At 43.9% G+C, this 22,658-nt stretch overlaps 8 protein-coding genes across 8 annotated transcripts; 4 read left to right on the top strand and 4 right to left on the bottom strand.

The window, feature by feature from the left end:
* Nucleotides 1–804: 804 nt before the first annotated feature.
* On the top strand, nt 805–3,046 carry SS1G_06663 (hypothetical protein; the record flags this gene model as incomplete). Its single annotated transcript, XM_001592372.1, has 4 exons — nt 805–856; nt 891–1,080; nt 1,161–2,275; nt 2,493–3,046. 4 exons carry the CDS (start codon nt 805–807, stop codon nt 3,044–3,046), a joined length of 1,911 nt encoding a protein of 636 aa, XP_001592422.1.
* A 959-nt stretch (nt 3,047–4,005) lies between these two features.
* On the bottom strand, nt 4,006–7,920 carry SS1G_06662 (hypothetical protein; the record flags this gene model as incomplete). The annotated part of the gene is made up of 11 exons (XM_001592371.1): nt 4,006–5,038; nt 5,205–5,298; nt 5,373–5,488; nt 5,544–5,587; nt 5,684–5,714; nt 5,793–6,172; nt 6,343–6,396; nt 6,611–6,631; nt 6,958–7,088; nt 7,424–7,600; nt 7,908–7,920. 11 exons carry the CDS (start codon nt 7,918–7,920, stop codon nt 4,006–4,008), a joined length of 2,094 nt encoding a protein of 697 aa, XP_001592421.1.
* Nucleotides 7,921–9,315: 1,395 nt separating this feature from the next.
* On the top strand, nt 9,316–10,196 carry SS1G_06661 (hypothetical protein; the record flags this gene model as incomplete). The annotated part of the gene is made up of 2 exons (XM_001592370.1): nt 9,316–9,931; nt 10,069–10,196. The coding sequence occupies 2 exons, from the start codon at nt 9,316–9,318 to the stop codon at nt 10,194–10,196; spliced, it is 744 nt and encodes a 247-aa protein (XP_001592420.1).
* A 741-nt stretch (nt 10,197–10,937) lies between these two features.
* SS1G_06660 (hypothetical protein) lies at nt 10,938–13,441 on the bottom strand (the record flags this gene model as incomplete). The annotated part of the gene is made up of 4 exons (XM_001592369.1): nt 10,938–12,318; nt 12,400–12,462; nt 12,512–13,371; nt 13,430–13,441. The coding sequence occupies 4 exons, from the start codon at nt 13,439–13,441 to the stop codon at nt 10,938–10,940; spliced, it is 2,316 nt and encodes a 771-aa protein (XP_001592419.1).
* Nucleotides 13,442–14,076: 635 nt separating this feature from the next.
* On the bottom strand, nt 14,077–15,544 carry SS1G_06659 (hypothetical protein; the record flags this gene model as incomplete). The annotated part of the gene is made up of 2 exons (XM_001592368.1): nt 14,077–14,620; nt 14,679–15,544. The coding sequence occupies 2 exons, from the start codon at nt 15,542–15,544 to the stop codon at nt 14,077–14,079; spliced, it is 1,410 nt and encodes a 469-aa protein (XP_001592418.1).
* A 701-nt stretch (nt 15,545–16,245) lies between these two features.
* On the top strand, nt 16,246–17,008 carry SS1G_06658 (hypothetical protein; the record flags this gene model as incomplete). Its single annotated transcript, XM_001592367.1, has 2 exons — nt 16,246–16,518; nt 16,574–17,008. 2 exons carry the CDS (start codon nt 16,246–16,248, stop codon nt 17,006–17,008), a joined length of 708 nt encoding a protein of 235 aa, XP_001592417.1.
* A 128-nt stretch (nt 17,009–17,136) lies between these two features.
* Nucleotides 17,137–18,516, bottom strand: SS1G_06657 (hypothetical protein; the record flags this gene model as incomplete). Its single annotated transcript, XM_001592366.1, has 1 exon — nt 17,137–18,516. The coding sequence occupies one exon, from the start codon at nt 18,514–18,516 to the stop codon at nt 17,137–17,139; it is 1,380 nt and encodes a 459-aa protein (XP_001592416.1).
* Nucleotides 18,517–19,301: 785 nt separating this feature from the next.
* Nucleotides 19,302–21,923, top strand: SS1G_06656 (hypothetical protein; the record flags this gene model as incomplete). The annotated part of the gene is made up of 2 exons (XM_001592365.1): nt 19,302–19,311; nt 19,363–21,923. 2 exons carry the CDS (start codon nt 19,302–19,304, stop codon nt 21,921–21,923), a joined length of 2,571 nt encoding a protein of 856 aa, XP_001592415.1.
* Between the last annotated feature and the right edge of the window lie 735 nt (nt 21,924–22,658).

Genomic DNA, 22,658 nt, shown 5'->3' with positions numbered 1-22,658 from the left:
TTATCTTAGAAGAGGGTGATCAAAACCAAAAGTGACTCGAGACTCATCCACGTGTACTGATGATTGGTTGGATGAATTATTTTGGAGGGTGAAGATTAACATCGTGGGATGAGTGAGACATGAGAAAACACCTTGAGAGCTAGTTTGTAAGTGTAGGCAGGTAGGTATAGAGGGGATGAGGGAAACATTTCCATACATTCCTATTCCTTCTGCTTGATACAAAATATATTCAACAGAGCGCTTTTCTTATTCGTAACATTACATATAAACAAACATCCAACATCTAATATTCAACACATTCATCATATTTCGAAACGAAACAACACATCACAAGTTCATCATCTATTATCGTTGAGTGAAATAATAAAATATCTCACCTTCTCTCTCTTGCGGAAAACCAAGCTTTTATACCGCACTGGTACCCGCCATCTGGTCGCGAATCTTTCCATATGGGAAGCAACCAACGTCAGCTTTTTTAACCATAGAAAAAACAACAAGGAACGGACATCATTATTCACAACCAACCTGTTTACCCTTTAAGAATCTTAAATCCTTCTCCTAGAACCTATATACCATCCATGAGAATGACATCCTTTCCCTAAAATATATCCTTTTTTTTTTCTCTTCTCTTTTTCAGTTTGTTTTCAAATATGCGTTTGGACATAATTTGCATGGCAGTTTGTCTGCTTCAAAAATCCACTCCTATCGTTGCCAAACCCCTCGGTACAAGCCAATCGAACCTGCAAGTGCCATTGGAGGACCTGAATCCTACACACCATCAGAAAGTTGCCTCCAAACGTCTGCATGGCAGATTCCTGCACATTACAGGTGGGGTTAAATCCTTATATTGCCTTTTGTACGATGCTCATTTATTACAGATTTACACCTAGATCCTCATTATAAAGTATTTACCTCCACCGACGAAGATGATGCTTGCCATAGAGGAAAAGGAACCGCTGGCACATACGGCGCGGAAACTACCGACTGCGATACTCCTCCTACCCTTATAGATGCGACTTTCAAATGGATCAAGGAAAATGTGAGGGATAGCGTAGACTTTGTTGTGTGGACAGGGGACAGGTTGGTTTTGCCTTTGCGAACAGCCAATCGACGCAATGATGATATGGCTTTGTGCGAGGAGAGATGCTGATTCAGATTAGTGCACGACATGACAGCGATGAAAAGATTCCTCGAGTCCAAAGCGAAGTCCTCGACACAAATAGAAAGGTCGCAGATAAATTCTTGGAGACTTTTGGAAATGGCGACGAGTTATCGATTCCAGTTATATCAACATTTGGCAACAATGATATCCTTCCACATAATATCTTACTATCGGGTCCGAATAAATGGTTGAATACGTATACAGACATATGGGATAAACTCATACCAGAAGAGCAGAGGCATGGTTTTCAGCGAGGAGGATGGTATTATGTCGAGGTTATCCCTAAGAAATTGGCCGTCTTCAGTCTCAATACTTTATACTTTTTCAGTCATAATGCCGCGGTGGATGGTTGCGCATTACGTTCAGAGCCCGGATACGAACATATGGAATGGCTACGAATTCAACTACAATTTATGCGCGACCGAGGAATGAAAGTTATCCTTACTGGACATGTACCGCCTGCTCGAACGGACAGTAAATCACTTTGGGATGAAAGTTGTTGGCAAAAATATACCTTGTGGCTTCAGCAATACCGGGATATTATTATCGCTGGTTTATATGGACACATGAATATTGATCATTTCATGATACACGACACTAAAGATATCGATCTTTTATTATTTGAGGGTAAATCCACTGCGCCTCCTCGCGCGCTAATGGATGATGAATTTACAACCCTATCCGCTGGAGATTACCTTCAAGATCTTCGAGAGGACTGGTCTGGGTTACCAAATCCAAAACATCTGCCCATCTCGATGGATATCGACGAGGAACAATCGGACGACTGGGAATTGAACAACGTCTCGGATAAGAAGAAAAATAAGAAGGGCAAAAAGGACAAGAAGGACAAGAAGAAAAAAGAACTGAAGAAGTTTGGAGGTCCATGGGGTGAAAGATTTGCGGTAACACACGTTGGGCCGAGCATTGTACCTAATTACTTCCCTACTCTTCGCGTGATCGAATACAATATCACAGGATTGGAAGACTCGGCGACTTGGTCCGGTTCAACTGTGGGAATTAATGAGCAAATTGATTGGCTCGATCAAGAAGAAGAGCAATTCAATTTTGACGCCAACGAAGATTCGACAGACTATATCGATGTGGCCGATGATGGTTTGTCTGCTGAGAAAAGGAGGAAAAAGCATGAAAAAGACAAAAAGAAGTTCAAGAACCCGACACCATCCAACCCTTCATTCATCATTCCGTCGCCTCCATCAAAAGATGCACCTCCTGGACCGGCATATTCTCCGCAAAGTTTAACATTACTCGGGTACACTCAATATTTTGCCCAACTTGACTTACATCAACAATCTTGAATTGTCATCAAAAGGATCCGATGATGGAATCGATACGGAGAAGTGGCGTAATGGTAAGCATGGCGGAAAAATTCCAAAAGATGATGATCCGAATCCACATGCCTTTCACTATCAAGTCGAGTATGATACTTTCACCGATCCAATTTACAAGTTGAAAGATATGACGGTTAAGAGTTATCTCAAGCTTGCTCATAGGATTGGAAAGTACAAACCAGCAAAAGGAGATCTTGTTGAAGATGGAGAGATTTTGGAGAAACCTAAAGTTCAACAATATGACGATGATAAGGTGGACGATGATAAGAACCAAATCTCTGTATCTGAGAAAGAAAGTGTCGAAGATACTGAAGATCATGACATCGATGCAGAGAAGAAAAAGGGGAAAAAGCATAGGAAAAAGAAGCATCATCGCAAAGACAAGAACAGAGTTTGGCTCAGCTTCGTTCGACGTGCTTTCATCAGCACATTAGATGAGGATGATATCAAGTCTTTTGATGATGAAGGTCATTTCCAAGAGCCAATAATTCCTATTCCTGAAAAAGAAGAGGATTTACATAGCTTGGAGTTGTAATGCTTTCTTATTATGCACGGATTGGAGTTCGCATCGGATTGGGTGGAAGTTTGATTATTTTGGCTTGTCTTGCACTTATATCAACGCAATGGAAATGAAAGCATGGATTCGGAGTTGGAGTTTGCTATGAATTTGTACAGTCAGGAAATAAGATTGAAATTATGCATTACGCGGAGATGGCTAAAAAAATGATATGATACCGTTAGTTTATGATTTTTGATGAATAAGATGAACGAGAGTATGAATTTATTATATTTATCTTGTTTTGTTTTGTTTTGTTTTATGCAGTTGAATTGGGTTGCTTTTGTGATTGTGATGGGGTTGAATGATATTGTTATATTATATTGTATTGTTTATAGGGATTTCTGATATCCTATGTATATATATGTACCTAGTAGGTGAGTAGTCAGCTATTCTATAGGATTATAGAAGTTCAAACAATCCTTCAACAAGTAGGTACTGAGAATAGAATAATAGCCTTCTTTTCGATACAGGAGCGTACGGGTCCCGTAACCTCCAGAAGCAGGAAGATCTATATAATGGATTAGATTTCCACGGTATGTAGAGCTTGGTGCTCAAGAATAATCAATGTATCTACAGTGATCCTTTAGTTACATAGTTACGAAAATTACAACAACTAGCTCTTCGATATTGAATCCCTACTTGACGTTTAGTCTAAACCACCCTGACAGATCTCTAGACATTTCCACGTGACCGTAGAGGCAACCTATCGTAACATATGTCTACGAAAGTAGGTTGGGGTGTACTATACAATCACTGTTTAACTTTCCTAAACGTTGCAAGCTGTTGTGTTTTATAATATCTTGTCCTTTGCATTCTATCAATTTGGTTTACGTTTACAGCCTCTCAATACATACATACATCATCTTTTTTGTTCCATACACCAACTTCCCATCTATCACAGCACATATGATTTTCACCTTTTCAATCCCACTAAGTCAATGCCCCTCTTCCTTCTTTTCCTTCCTTACACTCCTCCACTCCAATCCACAGACCGCCAGAAACCCTCCAATAGCACAAGCTGATGAAACCCAAAATGTCGCCCTCAACCCCTCCACGTACGCCTCCAATACCTTCTCCAGTTGCCCCTCCTGCCCCCATGGTTTCAACAACACCCTAATCTCTGTAACCCCACTATCTAAAAACGCCGTCGCATCCAATCCCGGGGCCCTTTCCTCAATTCCCCCTACCAACCTATTCTGAAACAGCGTCTGCGAAACCGGCACAAAGACCGCTCCGCCCAGCGTCATAAACAACGAAACACACGATATCGCCACCGGAATCTGCTTAATGGGCATGACCGTCTGCGCTACAATAATCCCGCTCTCGAACCCTACACCCACGCCCAGACCGGTAAGAACTTGGAACCCCGCGTTACGCGCATACGAGGTTGTGAGCGAGAGCGTGGTCAGTAGTCCGGAGCCAATGGCAAATAACATCATGCAGATGATCATGATGGGCGTGTAGTATCCTAGTGCTGAGATTAGCGCTCCGGTTCCGGTGGAACTTATCGTGCATGCAATTAGCAGTGGTAGCATTTGGATTCCTGCGTGCAGGGCCGAGGAGCCTTTGACACTTTGAAAATACACAGGGAGGTAGTACGATAAACTAAAAAATCCGGTGCCAAAAAACGCCGAGAATATAAATGCGCACACGGTATTCCGGTTTTGGAAAAGGAACGGAGGGAGTGTCCCGGCCTCGCCGAGCCGGATTTGGGTGTAGATGAATAGGAGGGTGAGGCACCCTGAGGTGACGAAGAGGCCAATAATGTGGCCGCTGTTCCAGGGGTAAGTGGAGCCGCCCCATTGGAGAGGGAGGAGGAGGCAGATTATGGCAGGGATGAGGAGGGAGGTGCCGAGGAGGTCGAGTTTTAAGATGCGTTGTTTGAGGGTTAGGGAGGAGGGGTTACTGGGGCGGTTGATGTGAAGGATGAGAGATATTACAGCGATACAGAAGGCTCCGATGGGAAGGCTGTAAGGAGGGGGGGAGTTAGCTGGTGTTTGTTGAGTTTCTGGACTTGGGGGTGGGGGTGTTGATACCCTCACTTGATGTAGAAGCACCAGCGCCAGGAAAGTTTATCACTGTTCGAGAAGGTCAGTGGTTTTATAGATGGTCTGTCTGTAGATGGCAGACTTACGTAAAGACGCCGCCGAGTAATGGTCCGGCGACTGATGCTATTCCCCACATGCTACTGATGATACCCATGGCCAGCGGCCTCTTGCGCAGCGGTACTTCTCGAGTTAGTTCCGCATGTCTTGAAGAAAGCACTTGTATGAGTGGGGAGTTGAGGCAAACTAGAACTTACAACTATACACAACAATAATAATCGAACCCGTAAACAGACCTCCCACGCCCGCTCCAGCGATGGCTCGGCCAACGATCAGGGTATTGCTGCTGGTTGCCGTAGCGCAGATTAGGGAGCTGTGTGTTGATCTGTTAGTACGTGGAACTAATACCGCAGGTGCTGAATACTTACCCAAGCTCGAAGATGGCAATGGCAGCCAGGAACGTATATTTGATCTACCAATTCGTTAGCCAACAGCCGGTTCTTTATTTGGGAAACGCAGTGCGCACACTAAAGATAGAGTATATCCTTCCAAAACTAGGCTGCAACACAGCTTTCGTAAGTAAGTAGCTCGACCCATACCTACAGGCGTCAGCAATCGCTTATATACACCTCAAAGAGATCAATCCATTGCCTAACACACAACGTCAACGCACTCACCAACCAATGTCCCCCGTACTCCGGAAATGATCCGTAATCTTCGGAATAGCAGTAGAAATAATCGTCTGATCTAGCGCTACTAAAAATACAGCTAAACACAGCGCTAGTATAATAGTGATGAGTTTGAGGCCCTCGGGGTACTGCGGCTCGCTAGTTCCGCTGGTTGGTCGTTCTGTCGCGGCTGAGGTAGAGTCTTTGGGGATCATGCTCACAGCGGGTTCTTTTTGGGAGAACGAGGCGCACCCCTCGGGTGTGTCTATCGTCTCTCCGCCTGACGAAGCGGTAGAAGCGATAGCAACGGTCGACGTCGCAGCCCCATCTGAGGTTAACGCTTTCACATCGCCCATTTCCATGTCTCGCATAACTGCGATAGGCGCTTGCTTGCACAGCTAAATTTAGTAGGGACGAACAATCCTATCTTAGGGCTCGTTGTATCTTACTACCATGTAAATCTACCGCACACTATCTAGCAATTCCTCACAGCAATACTGTTTAAAACAGTAATTATCATGGATTTATCGCGCACAAAAGCAACCAACACCCAACTCACAAGAACCCCACCCCAGCTCACCCCCCAGCTCATTCCCTCTTTATCTTTTATCATCTAGACTAATGAGAAGCGTATGATAAGCTTGAAATTGATCACATGAGCGAGCCCCTCGCCAGTAGACCCTGCGCCAATATCTGGCAGTACATAATAGGGAATTGTATCGTAAACTATCTCGTGTCGTGAAATCACGAAGCAAGTTCTGCCATTTTTGTGTGCATCCGGTGCTAGTGTGATCCCTGTGGGTTGAATGTCTAAGTTAGGTACTTACAAGGTACCCCTGTCGTCTGCCCTACACTGATTAGCTTTGCGAGATATCCCTGTTCCGAATGGGACGGATGGATTCCATATATCACGATGATCATATCAGTATCATCATCGCGTCAGTTTCTTGAGCTTGCTGTTGGAAGTACCTTGTATCGTCGCTGCCAATGGGTTGCGTAGAGGACTAGTCTATGTATACTCTTCAACGTACACAAGCTGGCAGCAATATCAGACGGGTGATGAGAGGTCTTCCTTTTCTAATGCTGGATCTTTGCTGGCCGATGGATAGTGACAAGAGACCTTCCGCATGCTAATCGCCAGCATCATTGAAGTCTGGAACGCTACTCTGCCCACCAATCTACTGCAAGAGGCTCGAAGAGCGAAACTCAAACCACAGATAAGAATGCGAAAGAAGAGTCTAGTAATAGTAGTTTTGGCTCTTTCGCTGCTAGAATAATTTCCATACTCGCGGCTAAGTTTGTCCACTAAAATTGGTTTCAGCTGGGCGCGTTTCTAGACGGCATTTGTGGCTCGTTTACCATTGAAATGGCCACATCTACGCTTCCGCCGCAGATTGCACAGCACCGCCCAGCGTGCCGTAGCGTTTGGCTATTTTCATAGCTGTCTCTTTACTGGTATGGGCTGGGGACCTCTCATTGCCGCATTTCTCGCCGCAGCCACAGGCGATAATCACCATCTTCTACTTCGCATCAGCATCCACGCCATCTTCATGCTCTTCGTACTCCCCCTGCTCCCTGAGTCCCTCCAAAACAGCGGCAACAACTAGCCCGCTCCCCTACCCAGAACAGATACCACTTACTCCGCACCCTGCGACTCGGCAACCTCATGCCCCATTCAAAATCCTCTTGCCAACATCTCCACCCTCCCCCCACCTCAGAAGCAACCTCGTCCTCTTCGCCGTAGTCAACACCCTCGTCTTCGGCATCGCCATGGGCTCCGTCACTGTCATCATTCACTACAGCGAGTACCAATTTGGCTGGAGCACCATTCAAATCAGCATCTTCTCCTCCTTATGCAGCATTTTGCGTGTTCGTACGCCTGCAACATTAAACACCTGGACAGGCTTAGCAACCGATGTCGCCCTATTTCTTTGCCGTCCGCACGTGATGCTCTCTACAAACGTGTTACGAGGTTTGCCGTCTAGATCACGTGGAAGTGCTCTAGGCTCTCGAGGTGGTTTATAACTAGGCGTCAAGCAGGGACTTAAAGTAATGACAATAATGCAATTCGTAACCAATAGTAGAGTATACTAAATGATTGATCTTGAGCACGAAGCTCTATACAAAGGGAATCCATCTTGATTATATAGATCGTCGTACTGTATGTCCTACCGTTCCCCTCGATATAAATCAGTGAGATCGGTGGGAGGCTTTCCCACTGCTCCCCTCGATTTAAATCGGTGGGACGAGTGGGACCACGTGATCCCATGATTAGTCATGTGATGCGGGGCTTAGTCATAACTGAGTACCGCCGTAACAAAACGGTCCAGGGCCTCGTCCTTCAAAAATTAGCAGGGGGGCTTTATTATCGTCTTTTAACTTGAGAGTGAGTTAAAATATCTACTAGTATCTCGAGCAATTAAATTGTAATGAGATAGATTATTTAAATTATGATATTTTTAAAAAAAATTTAATTAATATATTTTATAAAAAAAATTATATATTTAATTCTTTGTTAAAATGTCTTTTTCCTTTAATATGTTACGACAGGTAACAATTAGGTCACAGGATTAGTAATAACACGTGATGCGAGGACTCGAAGAGAGCGAAAGGATCGAAGCTCGATCCCCTCGCTCCCTTCGAGCCACGAAGCATGAAGGTCTATATAATCAAGATGGATTCCCTTTGTATAGAGCTTCGTGCTCAAGATCAATCATTTAGTATACTCTACTATTGGTTACGAATTGCATTATTGTCATTACTTTAAGTCCCTGCTTGACGCCTAGTTATAAACCACCTCGAGAGCCTAGAGCACTTCCACGTGATCTAGACGGCAAACCTCGTAACAGATTTGAGAATCTATATTCTCCGAATGCCGAACTTTTCAGATCCCGCGGGACCACGGAGTAAAGCATCTCGAATTGTAGTAGTATAATCATTAATATCTATATACGGAGTAGGTATTTTTAGGGGAGTTAATTAGATCGCAGATCGAAGATCGGGGATTTATATACCACCGGGAAATAGACAGGGGATTCGGGATTTGTAGATGATGTAATGACGGGTGAATGGGATGAAGGAATGTGGGGTAGTTTTAGAGTTTGCTTTGTACCGGGTACTCGAGTACGCGGGAACGGGTAACGGGTAACGGGCTTTTTGATATTGTGTATACAAAAGGGCGTGGGAGGAGGCATTCATTAAATAGTTTGATAGTTATTAGGTAAGTAACTATTACTTTAGTATGTAACTTATGTGTATTATTATTATGTTATGTGTCTATGAAAGGGCGTGGGAGGGGTTATTCGTAAGCTTTTGGGTTAGAGACTACAAAAGTGCTTGTATGACGGCTTATCCGTTTCGGGAACATTGCCCCTCATTCTTGATATTCTGTTTGTCCTTAAGAGGGGAAGGTTTCGCTTGTTGGATAGATGTTTAATATTTAATCTCTTTAACTGATTGATTGATTAAGTATACACATACCAAAAACATACAAACAAACAATCAACCCTCATCAAACACACCCATAAAAACCATGACTTACGACCGCCAACGCGCAATCGAATCCTACGGCTGGACAGCCGTCCCCTCCTCCCTCTCCCAACTACTCCAAACCTCCTCCTCAGCCCAAACTCCCGCCTCAACTCTCAAAATAACCGACCTCCCATTCCCCACCTCTCCCATCATAAAAACCATCCAAGGATACGCGCATTCAGAACTCCCCCCCGAAACCTACAACCACTCTATGCGCGTCTACCACTACGGCGTCGCCATCCTCACCCACGCATTCCCGTCCTGGACTTCTATCAATCCTGCGAGTAAATTCCTCGAAAGCTATGCGCTTACTGCGCTTTTGCATGATATTGGGACTATACCGAAGTATCTACAGGAGACTTTGTTGAGTTTTGAGTTCCATGGGGGATTTATTGCAGAGAAGGTTTTGAGGGAGGCGGGGGTGGTGAGGGAACAGAGGGAAGTGGTTGTGGAGGGGATTATTAGACATCAGGATTTGGGGGAGGTGGGGACGCAGACGAGAATTGGGGCGTTGGTGCAGTTGGCGACGGTTTTTGATAATATGGGGATGAATCCTGAGTTGGTGGGTGAGGGGACTATTGAGAATGTGGTGAAGGAGTGGCCGAGATTGGGGTGGAGTATGTTGTTTTTCTTTTCTTTTCTTTTTTGTTTCTTAGTTCGTTTTTGGATGAGGGGAGGAGAGGGAGGAGAGATGGATTGAAGGGAAGATTTAACCTTATGGAAACTCTTGCTAATAATATGATGGTGCGAATAGGTAAATGTTTCTCGCATACCATTCAGCAGGAAAATGCGATGAAACCCTGGGCTCATACGACACATCTCGGTGTGAAAGATTTCCCAAATGGTGTATTGGAGAATAAGTTGATGGAGAAGTGGGATTGAGTGTATCATAGGATGCAAATGGGATTGTGGGTGGGAGGAAATGTATGAGGGAGCGGATGAAGGTTTGATATGATATGATATGGCATAAATGACGAATAAGAAGTCACAGAGGAACGAACAACGAAAGAATAAAATGGATATTGAAATACGATTTGTGCCTGGAAATCTGAGGGGAGGTAGCACAGCTTGGGAAAATGAAAAATAACATCTACTAGGACTAGGGTTGATTGTCATTTTGATGATATCGCCGGATCAAATTGAAGCTTTTTCTCGACCACCTTTAATATCTCATTCAGATTTTTATAACACAATAGTCAAAAATATCCAATTATTCTATTCTATTAAAAACATATGAGTACATGCATGGCTCTCGGATCAAATCCATCCTATACCTATTAGGTATATACTTAAGTATTTCTTTCCTCTTTATTTAATTCTTCAGCTCAGACTTTAATTCTCTTCTCTAGAAAGTCAAAAGTCGAGAGTTAAGAGTTAAGAGTCAACCATAACAGCTCTAAGATCTTGGACTTGCTTTCTTTCGTTGTAATCTTACATTTACAGATATATATCTAAAGTCATAAGCATACAAATTTAAAAGTGTGTGATACAGGATTGTCGTTTATGCAACTTTAATGTTCCATAGGCATTATACTCAATCAACTGGATCTATATGAGATAATTCATTTATACAGATTTCTACAGCTACAGACAGTAAACATCCTCCTAGCCCCTCTCACTCTCTCATCTCCTCCCCAAATCCACACCCCCAACCCTCACCAAATTCCCCTCCTCCACACATCCTTCATTCCCCTCCACCCCAAAAAACCCCATAACCATCAACCCAACAAGCTCCCTCCAAAACCCCTCCACCACACCCTTACACTCAACCCCACTCTGCGCAAAATCCGGAAACGCATTAACCTCCAACAACCAAGTATTTCCCTGCATATCAACCAAAAAATCCAATCCAAACGTCTCAAACGCATTTGGTAATGGTTGAAAATGAATACTCATTTCCTTAGCCGCCGCCACAAAAATCTCGCTCGTCAATTTGAAAATTTGATCTTGGATTTTCTGGTGGAGAGAAGTGGGGAAAGGGAGGGAAGAAAGTAGATGCACGGCGTTTTTCTTCGATTCTGAGGTTTGGATGCAGGTATTTGTTAGATGGGGGTTGAGATCTATGGCTCCAGATGAGGAAGTTGAGGAATCCCAAGGAGGAATGTAAGCGGAACTAGCGAAGAGTGCGAGCATGGGTTTGTAGACGTAGATATCCAAGGCGCCGGAAGCTAGAACGTAGGTTCTGATGTGAAATTTGGTGTTTGTAGGTGCAATAGTATCGGATTCTGGAGAGAGGAGAAGTGGTGGATGGATATATGGTTGCGCGAGGAAATGGCGGAGATGGGATGTTTGAATGTAGTCTTTCTCTTCTTCATCTTCTTCTTTCTGGGTTTCTTCATCCTCTTCATCCGAATCTGGTGCATCTTCTTCCCAACCTTCGAAAATAGCAACGAGCTCCTCATAAGATGAAAACAACCTAATACCCTGTCCTCTATCACTCATCCCTGGTTTCAAAATCCACCAGTCTCTGTCTTCGGTTTTACCACCATCCTCATCAACCTTTTCATTTCTTGCAAAACTCTCCTTCAAATCCCAACACTCCACAATAGCATCATCCAAGAACTCGGCATAATCAACCTCGAAATGTTCTGCACGTTTAATGTTCGTTTTGAGAATAGATTCTGGGTTCTTAACACACCATATATGAGATGTTTCACTCAAATAATGCTTACGAATGAGGGCTTTCCGGATGACATAGGCGTTTGTCAAGGAGGTTGTGGGTTTTGATGTAATTTCATCAAAGGGAATCGTTTCATAGGATGAGATATGAAGATATGGTGATTCTGGGGTTGGTAGATCGGATGGAGATGAGATAAGTGTATATGAAGATTGAGGGAACTGTTTCAGAGCCGAAAGGATTAGTGGTTGGACGTAAGGATCCTCGTAGTCGATGTAGGCGTAGAAATGGGGCTGGTTTGACTTTGTTTGTTCTTTAAGAGAAAGATTTGATATTGATGAAATTGGATCTGAAGATGGTCTGGCGAAAGGACTGGTCAGAGGTGCTCTACGAGGTAAATGTGATTAAAAGGGTGGGAAGGAACTTGTATTGGTCTAACAATATCTAATGCTCTATTTAATAACTCACAACTTCAACTCTCCCTGTGTCGGCGCACTAGCATGCATGAAATTTGCTTTTAGTGGTGTGACGCTACATTGGTGTTAGTCTCAGGAAGTCACTCATCTGAATTAAAACATACCTTGTATAACCCTCCTTAACAGCCCAACCATCATTACCAGGTCCAGCTTCTTCTACACTCTTGTAGACATCTGTAAACCTTGGCGCCCACTTGAAATGCTTATGTGTGTGTCCAGCAACCTTTTTCTCCTCTCGCTCGCCTTGTTGACCTTCCTTTTCTCTAATTTTCTCTTCTTCTTCGTCAGCATCCTCATCCTTTCCATCGACCTCCTCGAAACAACTTCCTTGACCCCAATAATTCTGCAACATATTGGTCCACAAAACTTTCCTCTCCTCTACTCCTTCTACCAAGGGAACATTAACCGTATATAAATCCACTCCCTCACCCCAATTATTATACAAATACTCAATGATCTTCACACCAATCCTACTCGCACCCCCAATAATTTCTGGATCATGATTCCTCGTAAAAAAGGCATAACTCAACGCGATAGCCTTCCTCTTACAAACTGCCGCCTCCATCGCGCCCCCAATTGTTCCACTACTCAGACTAAAAACAGCCGTGCTATTTCTCCCATAATTCGGTCCACTAACCACTAAATCCACTGGTCCCCTATCTTGAAAATAATGGTATAGACCAATTTGTACGCACGATGCTGGTGTGCCATCTACTAATACCCATTCTTCTGTATTGTCGCTGGAGGGGCGAGCATGTGTTGTACCGTCATCCTCATGAAGGGTTCCAGGTCGGAAATAGGTGGGCTTGACGGTTTGACCAACCATGTGCGCTTTACCAATCCATGAGCGTTGTGTATGGGGAAGAACGACGGAAACAGTGTGACCGGCAGCTTGGAGAGTTTGAACGAGGGAGTGGACATAGGGAGAGGATTTATTCGACGGAGGTCCATCGTCATTTACTACCTTTTGTGGATCGTTAATTCAAATAAGGATTATTAATACAATTATAATTTGAACTTACGAGAATATGCATCTTGAGTGTGGTAGCTTGAAAAGGTGCTGTATCCAAAGAGCTGTGTCTAGATAAGTGAATTGAGGTTTTGGTGGGATGTGCGGGGGATATTTATCGATAATCTTTTTAAGCAGGGATTTAAGTTGCTTGAATACAAATCCTTTGAGCTAATCAGTTTGACACTAATCTATGGCATCATTTGCATGACATACATGGCAATCACATCACATCACATCCATTCAAATTATCAAGATATTTACTTCGTTTTTTAATATTCTTGATCATTTAATTTCATAAGGTACAGTAGTAGACCCAAATCTCGCTATGCCTGAAAACTGAAAACGCCATTTCCTGGTATTTTACAAAAAAGGTGCGCAAGAAGGGGTCCAAAATTCTGCCATGTGCAATGGCCTCGAAGAGCCCACCAAATCATGCAGTGACGACTGTTGAAAAAGTAAAATGCCTCAAGTAGGTGATTAAAAGAAATAGACACTGCAAATCCCTGCAGTCAAAGAAAGCTCATAAGCAGATGACTCAAAAAGCTCTGCAAAAACTCCCGCCCAGCCCGTCCAATGCGTTTACCAATGTGCAATCAATCTTCTTTCCAATGACCCTAGAACAAACAAGAAGCGCATAGCAAGAGCCCTAATGAAGGCCTAGTTACGTGCTCTCTTCACTTCCTCAGTAGGTCTTGCAGCGGCTTCTCCATCACGCTTTCTCGCTGCGCGCTCAGAGTTGTTGTCACTCCCGGATGATTTAAATGGACTAGTGACCTGGGATCGACCGCGACGTGGAGGAGTTACTGGCGATTCGACAACGTCATATCTCTTTGTAGCGCGTGTAGCTCTCTTGATAGTTGTTGAGGAAGTTGGTCCAAATCTTGGTGCATCGGGAGTCAGAAGACCCTGGATATGGAATGGAGTGCGTGCCTCAATATCCGTGTCTGTCGCGTCGGTATCAAACTTTTCCTCGATGTCAGTCAAAGCCTCCTCTTCGTCTTCGGTGACTTGGACTTGTGGAATGGCAGGAGGTTGGCGATTTTTGGTGAACAGCTGGCGTCTGCATGAGCGTGTGACTGGCCCAATAGACTCGCTAGCAAAACTTTGGTCGAGAACCATGACTTCAGCACGGCCTCCACTTCGAGTTGGACTATGACTCGTGGAGACATTCGATTTCTTTTTGAAGATTAGTTTACCACGGCTATAGCAGAAATAGTTAGCAAAATTGGTCTCTAGATCAGGAAGAATATGCAACTTACAAATTGGCAACATGTCCATCCTCACGACCCATAAGCTGCTCCATAGTTTGGTCTTCCTCTCCTGGAACGTGAATCAACTTGGGCTTTCTGCTTCTGCCTCTAGTATTCTGTGGAGGGCTACTACCAAAGAAAGGATTATCGGAATGGCTGTCGACCTCTGGAATGCGGTCCTCAGAATCGGTGAAGATAGCAATTGGTTCATCTACAGATGAGCTATCAAGGCCATAGTTGTCGAATCTCTTGCGGCTCTTCTTCGGTTTTGGCATGGCATCCGCTGAATTATCAGCATGGATTGAGGTAAAAAGGGTACGAGAAACCGCGTTAATTCCTTCTTTCAATTCCTCCGTTTGCTTGGGGTGACGTGGGGTCTTAGAAGGTGTTGGTAGCATGCCATCGCCACGAACCATTGTGCCAGGTCGCTGATGGTGGTCCATCTTATGCTCTCTCTTTTTACTTTTGGGAGTTAGACCAAGAGCTGTAGCTGCGGAGGTTGTGTTGTCGAGATTCAGTGCGCCAGAAACTTGTCGCCCTTCGATAGAGGTAGCCGATCTAGGTGCGCGTCGTTTTATCGCAGTCTGAGGAGATTTAGGTTGCGAGGAGTGAATATGTTGTGGTGTACCGGAAAATACGACCTTTCTAGCGGCTCGAGGTGTCGATTGTGGAGTAGAAAGATTGTTGCGAATATTTTGTTTGATAGTTGGAGGTGGTGGAGTTACCGCGTTCCGAATTGCTCTTGAAGCTACTCGACTTGACTTCCTGGGCGAATAAGGTTCGTAATTATCATCATATCCAAAGCGTGGTGTTGAAGGTGTTTTGAGGGAAGTCGAAGGTGGAGGGGTACTTGGTCGCAAAGTAGAGGTAGCCATGTTTGCTTGAAAAAGATAATCTCGAGGAATTGGATGGTTGTCCAGTCGAATGTTATGTTGTGAAAACCTGCTCCCAAAAGATCGGATAGGTGGATAGAATTTTAAGATGAATATTCAACCGTCATAAAAGCTGATGATTTATAAAAGTGAATATATCTCCAACTGACTGGATACATATAGATCGGTAAAGTCAACAATGGTAATAATTAACTGTTGATACTGTAGTTATGGTGGTAGCTATTGCTGTTGATGTGGTACAAAAAAAGTGTGAATTTTGCGGGTTCAAGGCGATGACGCTGAAATGCTAAGCAAAGGAATCAAACTATTCTTGTATAAATGGCAGAATTGCATAAAGGAAGGGATTAGACAAGAATAAGATTGAAGGGATTGTGATATTTGTGTTGTTTGTTGTCATGGCCAAAAAAGCAGGAGGCCGGAAGAAAGATTCCCAGCCATGTTGATTTCCTTAGGCCTTCATTAGTATCAAGACGCTCGGACGATTTATGATGGATTTGACTGTTGACAGCTTATGTTGAACTATATTGGACTGTATTGGACGTGACTTTACGTGACTTTACGCGTTAAAGCCTATTATTTAGGTTGTTTCAAACAGTTCTAGAAAGACTTTAACTTGAACTTCCCTTATCAACCCACTGACCTAGACCTTGACCTTGACCTTGACCTTGCTTGCATCTTGGACCATGGCTACCCCAGATATTGGCAAGCTAGACCTATCAGAATCAGACAATGAGGATCTTTTTGCATCCCCCTCCAGACCTTCAAAATCGAAATTAAAGGCACCAAACAAAACTGCAGAGAGCAGCGGGCCGGCGCATAGAAGTGGAGGATCAAAATATGATGCTGAGACAGCAAGGGAAGCGGCTCTGCAGAAGGAATTAGAAGGAGTACGCAATATCAATGAACTTATAGAAGGAGTGCTGGGCAGCTTAGATCTTGCCAAAGGAAACATGGATGTAAGAAAAATTTGTGTATTGATAGATATTGGATCGTAGCTAAGGATCATTTCAGACAGTTTCACAAACAGTCACATCAGCCTCAACGCTGCTTAATACATGGATTCGCATACTATCGCAGACGGAACACAATCAAAGGTTGATCCTAAATCCGAATTGGCGAGGTGCAAGTCAGGACATTGCAGATATGGAGAATGAGCAGGTGTTGAAAGCTCAAGCTGCTGAACGTCGAGCAGCGGAGGAGGAGCGAAGAAGAGAAGCTGCGAGGCAAAGAGCGGAGGACGAGGAACGGCAAAGACAAGCCGGCACAACAGCTCGTGGTAGTAGGGGAGGGAGAGGCAGGACTAGAGGAGGGTTGTCAAGAACTGGAAGTGTTAGCTCGTCAGGATATGGTCGTGGAAGTTCGACAGGTTCAAGCACAGGCACTGGCAGAGGTGGGTCAGGTATTGGCCGAGGTATCCCACGAGGAAGAGCACGAGGCTTACGATAAATCATTCAAATTATTCGCTGCAATATTCTACATGATGGTATCTAAAATGTGCCAATCCGGATCGATTTTACCCGAAACCCCTAGCCAAAGCCCGCTCTAACGCCAACTTCCTCTAAGAATAGGTACAATCATTTCTTTTTGAAAAAATCACTCATCTTCTTCATGCCACTAGTGTTGACTTTCTTTAAGTTCTTGACACCTCGACTCTCACCAGCCTTCCTCCTTCTATCCTCCTCGTCCTGTTTGCGCTTCTTTTCTGCGCGTGTCTCTATCTCTTCATCATCTCCGACCATTGCTCGCTTTCTCGAATAATCACCCATTGACCTGGCCGCCATAGCGTCTTGTCGTAATTTCGTTAAATATGCGAGGTGGCTGTCCAAGGGAGTGAAGTCAACAGGTGAGGCTGAAGATTTCAAAGACTTCTTCAGTATTTCACTGAGGTGAGGGGCTATATAATTCGAGCAGATGAAGAAAAACGCTGTGCGGATGCGCAGCAGATCTGCAACACCCTCAGGTGCATCGATCGATGGTACGCTTATCTTCTCGTCTTCAGATGCAACAGCCGAATGGCTCGATATTGATGTTGCTGCAGTTGAAGCTTCTGATAATGAACTTGCCGCAGTATCTACAGATAAATCTGTAGCTTGTGTGTCCTGCGAGTCTGTTCGTGGTGTAGAAGTACCTGATTCTGCCGATGTGTTCGCTTCCTCTTTTGATCCTTCATGGGTTGATTCCTCCCCCCGGTTGATACTCAAAACTGGTGTGTCCAGCGCCTTTCTGATAAGTTTTTCCTCCATGCTAGCAGGCAACCCGTGCTCAGCCATCTTCTTTGCTTTCTGTAAAAGTTCACTGAATAGCTTTTCCTCATTTATTCTCAACATTGTTTCGTCGCCAGCATCCGCCGTGTCGCACACTGCAGCCATTCTCTTTTCTAGACTTGTTCGTAAGGGACCGGTTCTCAGGAAAGAGCGAAGATGTGGTGATATAGATATTAACTTGTCAATATAGTCCTCGCCAGACAGGAATAATCTCTTAGGAGGGTCTGAAGCTTTAGTTGTAGATAGGGGTACAAGAGCAGGGAGGATAATGAATAAGGAGTCAATTGGGGTCGCAATGAAAAGATCAGCTCCTTTCGTGACATAACCTTTCGTCGAAGACTCTCCTTTGTCATTCGCTTCATCATTAAGTAGTTGCTCGCTCAAGGGGACGGCTGGCCCATTTTCTGGTACAAGTAACCAACTTCGAGGTGTTATTTTTGGCGCAGCTATTCGGGTAAATTCATTGAAACCTCTATCGGGGCATACAAGATATCGACTATCCTTTGCATATCTAGGATTTGCGAGTGTGATAATTCGGGCCTCCGTGCTGATATCCTTTGGTAATATAAAAACCCTCGGCGGGTTGGTATCATCTGGCTGTAATTTGACTTTGGGGTCAGCGGCTTTTGAGGGCTCTGCCTCCACTGCCGCAGCTTTGGTAGCTGGTCTCCCTCTAGTTTTTACCACCATATTCAGAACTATCGAATGATTGTTGTAGAATTGTTCAATAAGTCGTAAATAGTCAAATGTATGTGTACTTGAGTTTTGAATGAATCCACAGAGTCTACCAAGACTCTGCCACTTTAAGAAGTCGCGTCTTATCGCGTTGCATAAAATCGCGTCGGCTTAGTCAGATTTCAGGACAACAGTGGACCAATAAATGGTTGCTTTAAATTAAAGTACAAGGCTGGGAGCGCCTATTGGCTTGACAGTGGGTATTTTGAAATCCGGGGTTCTGCTTCATCATAAACTTTCTGAATCTGAAATTGAAATTGGAGCGAACGAGAACCTCAAAGTTAAACCTTCAGCTAGCTCAATTACCTATTTGGACCGTCTATTGCGCCAAAGAATAAGCTACACCAAAAAGGAATAAAGAATATCAATAACACGAATCATAGCTTATGCTTCCGTTGCAGATGGAAATCCTACCTTCGCCTTATCAGACCCTGCGCTCTCATCTTCGATCAACAGATGCTCTTCGTTCTTCAAGCACAAGCAACTTTAATCTTCAATTTTGTTAAATCACTGTACAGTGTACATGATAAACTTGTACAAGTCTTTACCAATTAGGTTTCTGGAGAATAAATTAGAACAAATCAGTACAAATCAACAATTACCCCAAGCTTTGCATTATCTGCTTGGTATTCATGATAAACAACAATATTCCACGAGAATCGGTATCAAGATACCAAATTAGTTTAAACCGCTTCATTACCTGCTTGTTTCATTGCTTGCACATAATTATTGTGCTTATTATGTCTCAAGGTATGTGCACTTTCATGCGATGTATAAAAATATGACTAACCATTAGAAAAGGTGGTGCTGAAGAGGCTCAATGGCCACCAAGATCTCCCAGAGAAGCGCTTTTAAGTACACCCAGCGGCCGCGATCGACTGCGACGATTTGCAACAGGATTTTCCCCTACTGCATCTCCTTCGAAACGACCACTCCCTGTGTCGCCATTATCACACGCTACCGGCAAAGATCGAATGAAAGCGGATATGTTTATGGAAGAAATGGGAGGTGATGATGACGATGACGAGGAAATCTTGCAATTGAAACTTCAAGCAATTGAAGCTCGACTCCGATTAAAGAAGTTGCAGAAGAAGAGCAAGCAGAGTTCGGATTCAGAGGGCGAGAAGAATGAGAAAATTGAGGATCGCAGGCCTGCATCGGTTCTCCTAAGAGCAAATTCTGCGGCGACAAATAGGGCTCCCTCAAGATTGGCAGGATTGAGGGAGAGGCAGTTACAAAGGCCAAAATCGCGCGCCGAGATTAATGTTCCAGCATCACCACCGCGCCGTGTTCAGCCTGCCGAGCTCCCACGTTCGCCCGGAAGGGTTTTACTTGGTATAGATAAAGGGTTGAAAGGAACCGATGTTTCCTTGAAGAGAGCACCGAGTTTGAGGAAGAATCTAGAGTCAGAATTCAACAATTCAAAGCGAACGGGGCCATTCTTACAAAGAAGTCAATCACAAACCGGAAACCGCGCACCTGCATCGCAGAATTCAAATCTGGAGGAGAGACCTAAATCTTTTAGCGAGAGAATGGCTGCAATCAGGGCTGCGGATACCGAGCGACAGGAAAGAGCTGCTCGTATCAAGAAAACCCGCAGCTCAGCATTCGATATCGACCAAAAACAGATGGAGTCGTTCAAAAATAACGCAGTTGAATTGCCTAGCCATCCCGCCCCCACCAAAGAATTCAGCCGAGAGGAAGTCTTGAATTCCTACAATAAATCAAACGGAGAATTGAGACGCCACAAAACTACGTCGAATTTACTTTCAACAATAAAGAACGGCAAGGAAACATCCGGCAGGCCAGTTTCACGAGGCTTGCAAGGTTCCTTTGACAGTTCGGGGTGTTCAGAGTCGAAAAACAGCAACGAAATATACACCGGCTTGAGAAGAGGTTCACAGGATTCCCAAGGTTCTTTTGATACCTCGAGACGTTCAGCATTGAAAAAAAGCAACGAAACAAACACGAAGCCGAGCTCTCAGAGTTCCCAAAGTTCATTTGACTCTCTTCGCTCAGCAATAAGGAATGGCTCTGAAACAAAATTCTTGACTAGGCCAAACTCACGTGAAAAGGGACCTGATTCACAAAACAAAAATATGCAAACTTCCTTTGATAATCTGAAAAGAACGCGCTCAAATAGCAATCCGAGCAAAGCTGCATCAGAAAATTCCGATGGAGAAGCTTCGCAATTCGAACCATACTCCTCATCTCACCTCTCCAAACGAATTATTCCTCACCAAGTGCTTACCCGGACCCTTCAAGGGAAGAAAACTTTCGTCATACCTGATTTACTGAGAACAGTCAAAGCGCCTGACTTTGCGGGTCCAGAAATCGAAGAAGATGTAGTTGTATTCGCAACTATTGCCGCAAAATCTGCACCACGTGCGCACCAGGACCAAGCTAAGAATGGCGGCAAATTCATGATCCTTATTCTCACCGACCTCAAATGGGAAATTGAGCTTTTCCTTTTTAAAACAGCATTTGAAAAGTTCTGGAAACTCACACCTGGAACTGTTATCGCCCTTCTCAACCCTGGATTTATGCCTCCAGCTCGAGGAAAAACCGACACAGGCAAATTTAGCCTCACGCTCAACTCAAGTGACGATACTATACTCGAAATCGGCACAAACAGAGACCTAGGATATTGCAAGAGCGTCAAGAAAGACGGTAAAACTTGTGATACATGGGTCAATAAACGACACACCGAATTCTGCGACTTTCACGTAAATCTTTCTCTTATTAAGACCCATGCAAACCGCATGGAAGTTAATACAATGAGTTTTGGCCCCAAACGCAATTATGGAGGAGGGGGAACAGAACGGAAATACAAATCTCAGGGCACGACAGGCTATATGCAACGTCGAGAAGAACTTAAGAAGGAAGAAAAGACTAAATATGACAGAGAAAGTCATAGCCAAATCTACATTGGCAAAAGAAGTGCTGTGAACTTACTGGACGATGTCGATTTCGATCCGGATGCTTTCCACAGGGGTAGCACAAAGGAAGACCGAATGACTAGACAACTCCTAGCTCAAGAGAAGGAGAGAGAACTTGGCAGGAAATTGGGAATGATGGGTGGAGGACTCGGTGCTGATTACATGAAGAAACGTAATCTAGTACAACCTAACCCACAAGATATGCAGAACAGCAGAGACAGAGAACCATCTCCACCTGATGCTAAGAAGCTTGGCCTTATTGGCACTAAGCCTTCTGTTCGATTAAGTCCTATTAGTAAGCGTAAGCGAGCCAATACGATTGGTGGGATTAAAAAGAAAACTCGCTTCGTGACAGAAAAAGGAATCAGAGAGGCAGGAAGAGAAAGTTTGGGCGGTGCTGAATTAGAGATTGAATTAGATTAAGAGTTTTGTAATTTTACAATTTTTGTAGAATGTTGGACAATCAAGTGTTGGTCCTTGTAAAACAGTTTGGGAAGACTACTTTGGCGCGGTTTGGGCATACTCGAGTATCAACATATTATATCCAGGGAGGGCAAAGAAGGAGTATTAGTATTATTATCGTCAATGGGACTGGGGTTGGGATTGAGATGGGGATTGGGCTGGGAAGGAATGAATGAATGAATGACGAATCAATGCGTGCGTTTAGCAACCGTATAGAATGCCAATGAATAATTAAATTGGTACAACTACTCTTTGTGATTTATATTGAAAAGTCTCAAGTGCTTTTTTGTTGTTGTTGAGATATGCTTGCGAGTATTCCCTGGCTGTTTCTTTCCCATACTAGTTATGAGGTATGGTCTTTTTCTGGGTAGATAGGAAGATACTCATTTTTTAACTTCACTACTTGGGGGTTTGGGGGGGTGTTTTGGGGGGGGGGGGGGTGTTCTTATACAGATCAAACGGTTCGTTCTCCCTCCTTCGTGGTTAACTTTTGTTATGGTATGAAGACATTCAGATGTATTTGTGATATCAGCTTTATTCCTAGATCTTTGGTACTAGATCAGTTTTGAAAGTTCAGAATTGTTATGTTATGTGATCAAATTCTTTCTAAAGATCCTGAGTGTCATTGTTTTAAACCTTTCATCTTGTTATTTCAGAACGGTTGAAGAGAGAAAAAAACAGTATTAAGATATCTAA

This window comes from Sclerotinia sclerotiorum, genomic scaffold (genome assembly GCF_000146945.2).
Source record: "Sclerotinia sclerotiorum 1980 UF-70 scaffold_8 genomic scaffold, whole genome shotgun sequence".
Lineage (NCBI taxonomy): Eukaryota > Fungi > Ascomycota > Leotiomycetes > Helotiales > Sclerotiniaceae > Sclerotinia > Sclerotinia sclerotiorum.
The sequence above is the reverse complement of the archived record's forward strand: the minus strand, read 5'-3'. Positions and strand labels throughout refer to the sequence as shown.